Below are 7,835 nucleotides of genomic sequence, written 5' to 3'. Positions count from 1 at the left end.
TGGGAGAGCAAAGAGATAACCTGGGTTTTTTATTACATTTGATTTGATTAAAATTATTAAATTAAAACACTACAATATTTTTTATTATTGAGTTAACGCCGGATCTCCTGTGTCTGCGGCGTTCGTGTTGGGTTTCCCACAAGAAAACGTTTATTCTGCAAACGTTGCAGTTTAATTCCTCAGTTCTGAAAAACAACCAGATATGAAAACGTCTAAAAAAGGAAGGAGACGCCATAAAAATGATGGATTTTGCACTTTGATCTGCACCTGTTCCACCTGGAGCGCGACGTCACGGCGCCTCACGCGATTCGCAAGACGGGGTGTTTCTGACGCGCTACTTGCCCCCTGCATTGATTTACATAAAAATGACGTATGCACCATCTTGACCAATCATCGCGACGCGGCGGCCACATGACCCGCCCTTTGCCCCGCCTCTTTTAGAGCAGCACCGCCCCTCTCGCATCCTCGCGCTGGGCGTGTTACTCGGCAGCCGCTCCGTGTGCGGGACGAGTCCTGTTATACATCAATAAAAACATCCTGCAATTCTGTTCTTTTTTATTATTCTTTATTGTTCTTTTTTATTATTCTCGAGCGGAGCCACCAGCATGGCGTGCATCGGCTTTTCCTGCTCAAAGAACTCCCTCTGCGCCCTCAATATCCTCTATGTTGTAAGTACATCTGATCTGTGTGTGTTTTCTAGAAAATCATCAAAATGTCATTCATTGTAACCACACACACTGGTCAGGGGAGTCGGCGGGTGTTTTTGTGAAGGAAAAACCGAAGCAGTGGACACTGACTGCGGGAAAAAGGAGGCCGTTAGAGACAATAGGCGGTGATGCTATGATGAATTATGAATTATTGAGGATGTCATTCAGCGGCTGAAACCGGAGCGGACCGTCGCGCGCACCTCCGCTCCGGGTTCCGAGCTGCACGGAAAGTGGGTCAGAGGCACCGGTGGTGTGGAACCGTTTCCAGCAACGCCAACGGTGTCCGCATCTCATCGATTTAGTCCCTGCTGTTCTTTCCATTTATTTATTTAATAAATATGAAGTGCGGAGATGCCCGATCGACTGACGCCTGTGTCACTAATGATGATGATGATGATGATGATGACTGGTTGCAAGGTGTGTCTTCTGTCTCTGCATGCTGTTTCATGGTGGTGATGTAATGGGGATGTACAGTACATGGTTACAATGTAGCAATCCCATTTTCATCAGGCTGGTGCGATACAGTGTTTTACCGGCTCCGTGGGCCTCCCAGGGAGGAGGCGTCGCCCTTACATAACACACACAAAAAAAAAAAAGCTGTGGAAACACCGGATCTATCGCTGTCAGTCGACTTTGGGTGGATCTCTGATTTGATCTGTTGTACCTGTGATAACACACTGGAGTTGAGTGTCTAATGGTCACGGAAAAGTGTGTTTTCGGCGGAACGGCGGTGAGAAGGATGACGGGGCCTTGATGTTCGGCGCTGGCTCTGGTAACTGAAGTGTGACCTCTGATATCTGGTGTACTAATGGGGTTATGGGCAGCGCCAACGCGTGAGTCACGGATGGCTTACAAATGTTGGCTCAACACAGTGACAGATATTTAAAGGGCGCAGGCTGTGTTTTTAATGATGAACGGTGTATTTTGAGGAAAGCTTGAAGATACTCATCCATCCACCCATCCGTTATCAATAAGCACTAGTGCAGTGGAGGTTTATGGCGGTCCAGAGTCTCTCCTGGAAGCGTGAGGTGGGGGAATCCTTGGGTGGGGTGCCAGCCCAGTCCATCACAGAGCAATCTCACACACACACACACACACACACACACACACACACACACACACACACACACACACACACTTCAGGCCATTTCAAGTCAACAGTCACTGTGAAACGCATGTCGATCTGCTGTGCCAGCATGCAGCCCCCCCTCCAAAATAAGGAGAAGAAATGCGGTACTTGGTGTGAACCGCTGCTTGACTGTACACACCAAAACGGCTGTCTCGGGAGCGGCTCCGACGACAAATGGGCAGCACGAGCGGTACGGGTGTAACACGATACCTGTAGAGTGAAAAGCCCACCTGGCGCATGGAACCCCGGGGCGCTATGGGATTGGTGTAATTGGAGCGATCGGTCGGTTCAGCGTGTGCGGGGTGACAAAGTGCGGTCCTAACGGGATACGTTGCACCACTCAAAGTCATGCTTTTTATTCTCAGCACACCCTCGAGAGCTCGTGTCTTTTTGAGTAATTGAACAATTTAATAAAATCACTTGAGCCACTTCAGTAAAAATGTACCGACAGTTCCGCAGTGCCGTCCAACACTTGTTATTGCCTCTGAGAAAATCTGGGCAGGACTGGCACGTTCCACATTTTGGAATAGATAGCAGTGCCTTAGTGAGTAGAACGAGCTAATGGTTCATGTAGATCACGTCCACACGCTCGGCCCTTCTCTACTCCGTTCTTACATCGTTCCTCATTTACTGTATCGCACCAGTTTGTAAAATCCACAACATCAAGCTGGCTTTTATTTCCACTCAAATATTACGATTTTTCTTGAATGGCTGCATGTGTAAATGGTCAGTCTGTGCATGTCCTCCCCATGTTTGTGTGCGATTCCTCCGGGTGCTCTGGTTTCCTCCCACAGTCCAAAGACATGTGTTTCAGCTGTTAGTGATTCTAAATTGCCCTTTGTGTGTGTAGAGGGGGGCGTGGTGGCGCAGTGGGTTGAAGCGGGTCCTGGTCTCCGGTGGGTCTGGGGTTTGAGTCCCACTTGGGGTGCCTTGCGATGGACTGGCGTCCTGTCCTGGGTGTGTCCCCTCCTCTCTCCTCCCCTTCCAGCCTTGTGCCCTGTTAGGCTCTGGTTCACCACGACCCTGCTTGGGACAAGTGGTTTCAGACAGTGTGTGTGTGTGTGTGTGTGTGTGTGATTGGACTGGTATCCCATCCAGGATATATTCTTCAGGGTTAGAATCTGGACCACTACATCCCTGGAGTGGACAAGTGGTTTCTGGTAACTAATAGATGGAGGAATCAGCACATTTGTAAACATTTTCCGAATGCTCCCACCTTTCTCACACACACACACACACACACACACACACACACACACACACACACACACACACATTTTCTGAACTGCTTGTTCCATTCGGGGTCGCGGGGAGCAGGAGCCTAACCCGGCAACACGGGGCGTAAGGCTGGAGGGGGAGGGGACACACCTAGGACGGGACCCCAGTCCGTCGCAAGGCACCCCAAGCGGGACTCGAACCCCAGACCCACCGGAAAGCAGGACCCGGTCCAACCCACTGCACCACCGCACCCCCCCCCCACCAGTGCTCCCATGAACGTGTGATATTATATAGAATTAGCCTGAAAATACATCATGAAACACGGACAGGAAGTAATGCTTAGCCTGCTGTTTGTCCCGCCCCTCTCCCAGATGGTGAGCCTGCTGATGATCGGCATCGCCGCCTGGGGCAAGTGGTTCGGGCTGGTCTCCAGCTTCCAGGTAGTGGGCGGGGTCATCGGCGTGGGCGTCTTCCTCTTCTTCGTGGCGCTCGTGGGCCTCATCGGAGCTGTGAAGCACCATCAGGTGCTGCTCTTCTTCGTATCCTTTGCTGGCGGAGAAGGGATGTTCTTTCCCGTGGGCTCCTTAACCGGAGCAGAACCTTCCGCTCCCGCCGTACACAAACCGGACCGCAGGCTTGTACGTCGCAAAATCATTTCACGTAACTCTGTCAAGATCTTTAAAAAAAGGTGAACGGGCAGAAGTTGCTACTCCGGTGCTTTTTATAGTCATTTAACGCTGAATGTTAGATGGGAACCCATGAGATGCCAACATCTGTCGGTTGCAGTGCCCCTTGGTGGTTTCACGTTCAGCAGGGGGCGCAGTGGTTAGTGTTTCCCCCCAGACTTGGAGGTTGCGAGTTCAAGTGACAGCCGTGGTTAGACCCAAAGGTCACAGGGTCAACTCCTGCCTCCAGCTGCAGTACCCTTGAGCAAGGAACTTACCCTGAATTGCTCCGGTAAAATTACCCAACTGTAAAAATGGGTAAATAACTGTAAACGGCTTAACGTTGTAAGTCGCTTTAATCAGATCTCACGTCTGCATCACATAGTTTGACATGAAGGCATTGATTGATAAATATAATTTGTACCGAAACTGTTCTGGAGTCTGTGACCCACAGCGTGTCCACAGTAAGTGTCCTCGTCTCCCTCAGCACGGAGCAGCTCCTGCTCTTCTCATCTCTGCAGCACGGCTGCGCGGTGGTGCCTTAACCGCTGATCCAGTACATGATCGTGCTCTTCATGGTGTTCGTGGTGCAGTTCTCCGTGTCCTGCGCCTCTCTCGCCATCACCAAGGAGCAGCAGGTACGAGCAGATGCTTCCGCGTTGGCAACGTGTCGTATTGTTCCGCTCAAACATGGCGCTTCACTTTTTTTTTTCCGTCTCTCATCAGAGAAATTTTAATCGGACGTGACATTCAGCGCCGTACTGTTTCTGTCTCCACTATTCAAACTGGGTTAATAAGAAAGCAAATTAAAAAGCGTGACTGAGGAGCCAGCGCCGGGCAGGAGCCGCCCCACTGGGGGCCACGGAGGTGCTCCACAGTCCACGCTTGTGTGTTTTGTGTGTGTGTGCGCACGCGCGCTCGATGCCATGCTCCTCAGCAGGCTCTTCTCTTTATTTACACACGCAGGCTTTCGAGTCAAAGGCGCTGATTTATTCCGGCTGCACCTTGTCTGACCGCCCCGATCCACCTGATGTCTGCAGAAACTCCACTCCCGTGCTCCTATATACACATAACGCTGCTGTATCCGTGCATTTCGCTCACTCGAAAGGGATTGTGTGTTTATTTAGCCTCTTAGAAGGAAGCTTTTGCTAAATATGTATCTAACCGCTCACTGACACGGTAAAGATGAGGTGCCGTGCCGATCTGTGCAAAAGCGGGGGTCCCTTGAACCTGGGATCTTTTTTTGGAGTCGAGTCCCATGTCAGCGCCCTGTGTCCTCCACGTAGGACCACCTGCTGGAGGTGGGCTGGAACAACTCTCAGAGCACGCAGAGGGACGTGGAGAAGAGCCTCGACTGCTGCGGATTCTACGCCGTCAGCTACGCGGACGCCTGTGACGCGGTAAGACGTCGCGTCCCGCGCGTCGCCCCACCGGGCCACGTTACCGGTTCCCGCTCGGGTGGGGTTACCCAGTCGTGCGGGTCGGCCTCGTCTCGTGGCCACGGCGGCGGCGTCCCTCCCAGCCGCCCTCCTCCTGCTCGAGAGACGAGCCGCCGCGCAAAATGCAGGCGGCGACTCCACTCCTCCCGCTCTTCCGCCCGCAGGTCTGCTTCTCGAACCACGCCTGCGAGTCGTGCGCGGCCAAGATCCAGGAGCACGCCGGCGAGGTGCTGCGCTTCGTGGGAGGGGTCGGCCTCTTCTTCAGCTTCACCGAGGTGGGGGCGGCGAACAAGTCGACATCGCAGAGTACAGACAGTGCGGCGGGCGCAGAAACAGTGCATAAATAATAATGTCTCTCTTCTCAGGAGCTTCAAGTGACTGAAAGACACGGGAGCGACTCTATGCAGGCGTTATGAAGGAAGTTTATAATGAGATTCTTAATTGGGTTATTAATTAGTCGGTGAATAAGGTGATCAGCGTAAAACAAAACCCATGTAAACAAGGTAAAAGTGCACATTAGTATGTCTTGTCATATGTATTAGTGTGGCGTTCTGAAATCACTGCTGTCCACTAACACACACACACCTGCCAAAGGCAGAGTCAGCGGTTTTAACCTCGAATACAATCAGCAGTGGGTACATGCAGGAAAACCAGTGAATGCGTTTTTACCGGAGTAAACGCAAAGGGTCGGGGGACTGGGCTTTACTTGCTGGTTTACTTGCTTTGTTCCTCCTTGCGTCCACAGCTCAGCGGGGTAAGTCATGGTTTGGAATTGTACAGTACAGTACAATTGTACAGTATATCCCCCCCCCCCCCCGACACACACGCACACATCCATCCAGATTTTGCAAGGAGTAACCAGAACCTGATGTAGTAACTCAGTTATCGGAAATGAATGTCCACATACCATGTTCAGCATCCAGTAGCTCCGATGGCGGATTTCCGCATGCAGGGAACGCACACGATGGAGAATGTGCCGGAAGACGCGTGTCACGAGCGGTTCCCTGGATAAGCGACGAACGGGCCATACGAGGACATACCGGGGTCTGAGCGCTGCTGTGTGTTTGTTTGTTTGTGTTCGTTTCAGATTCTGGGCGTGTGGCTCACCTACAGGTACAGAAACCAGAAGGACCCTCGTGCGAACCCCAGCGCTTTCCTCTAACGCGCTTCGCCCGCGAATGGGGGAAAAAAAACGGAGGAAGGAAGACGCTGCTCTGCTTGGGACTTCAGAACGTTGCTGCGTGTTTGTGAGCGAAGACGATCTGCCGGTCTTCGTCGGAACGGTGTCGTGTGCGCGTGCGTGTACTCCGGCGCCCCCCGGTGGACACTTGAACCCCGTACGACACCAATACATGTCTCGACTTATTAATAACCTGGCTGTGAGCTTTCACATGAAACCCTAACCCTAACATCTGAATGTGCGTGCTCGACTGAGTGTGTGTGTGTGTGTGTGTGTGTGTGTGTGTGTGTGTGTGTCCAACACAATAAGTGAAGTGCTCCCGGCGGCGTACTAAAGCGCCCTCTTGCTCCTCGGCGTTGGACTGTGTGCGTATGTTCGTAATTGTGCATATACATTCGCATCGAACTTTCCGTGTGCGTTACACGTAGCGCGTAAGCGGTGCGCTTGGAGTTGCTGGCGCTGGAGGATTGTGTGCGTGTGCGCAGTAAGCGGTGTGAGGGCCAGAGCGGCTCGGCGCTCACATTTTGGTCGTTTGCTCTGATTTTCTCTTAATTTATGGTCACTGCAGCAAATCGGTCTCACGGTGTTTGGGGAGACAGTCTGTGGTGTGTGTGTGTGTGTGTGTGTGTGTGTGTGTGTGTGTGTCCTCTTCCCCTGCAAAGTGTGTGCTCAGCCTTTCCCTGCATGGGTCCTTTACTGGAGTGTGTGCCACAACGGCCGACGGTTCTGTGAACCGCACACCCGTAACGTTTGTAAATCACAAATAAAGGGTTTGATACACCGCTTGTCTCGTGAGCGCTGCCCGCTTTCACTCTTTTGTTCACGCTGCCGTTGTCGAGGCGACGCGCCTTTTCGGGAAAAATGTTGTGTGGACTGAGGGATCGGGGGATTCTGGAAGTTCATCCAAGGAGGTTTAGTCAAACTGGAAGTTAAAATCTGTGTCCTGCACCTGGACGAAGATCAGCATTAGTGTATCGCCTAGAAAAGCGTTGCTCTCGAAGGATCGACCGACCGACCATCCGTCGTCAACACCCCCTTGTCCCAAGCGGGGTCGCGGTGAGCCGGAGCCTATCCCGGAAACACGGCTCGCGGGGCCGAAGGGAGAGGGGAGACACCCTGGACGGGATGCCGGTCTGTCGCTAGATACCCCAAGCAGGGCTCTAACCGCAAACCCACCGCACCATCAGCCGCCCCCCCCGACCCCCTGCACTCGAAGGACTCGGGTTCCAATTCTACCAGCCCCTGCAGTACCCTTGATCAAGGTACTTTCCCTGAATTTTTACAGGAAAAAAAACACCAAGCTGGAGAGATGGGGAAAATCACTGTAAGCAGCGTCGTGCCGTAAGTCGCTTTGAAGGAAAAATGAACGGATAATAAATAAATTCTTGAGAGGGAGCATTAGGTTCACGTGCGGACAGACGTTCTGTATTCAGACCACATCGCACTGTCGTTCTTTACAATTTCGCTTCTTTCACAACAGTACATTTTTCGTGTGTA

At 52.1% G+C, this 7,835-nt stretch overlaps 1 protein-coding gene across 1 annotated transcript; it reads left to right on the top strand.

The window, feature by feature from the left end:
- The first annotated feature begins 183 nt into the window (after positions 1-183).
- Positions 184-7,126, top strand: tspan13b (tetraspanin 13b). Its single transcript, XM_018754367.2, has 6 exons — positions 184-668; positions 3,426-3,593; positions 4,277-4,357; positions 5,006-5,119; positions 5,323-5,433; positions 6,246-7,126. The coding sequence occupies exons 1-6, from the start codon at positions 606-608 to the stop codon at positions 6,318-6,320; spliced, it is 612 nt and encodes a 203-aa protein (XP_018609883.1). The 5' UTR covers positions 184-605; the 3' UTR covers positions 6,321-7,126.
- The last annotated feature ends 709 nt before the right edge of the window (positions 7,127-7,835 follow it).

Source organism: Scleropages formosus, chromosome 23 (genome assembly GCF_900964775.1).
Source record: "Scleropages formosus chromosome 23, fSclFor1.1, whole genome shotgun sequence".
NCBI lineage: Eukaryota > Metazoa > Chordata > Actinopteri > Osteoglossiformes > Osteoglossidae > Scleropages > Scleropages formosus.
Note: the sequence above shows the minus strand (reverse complement) of the source record. Positions and strands in the feature narration are given on the sequence as shown.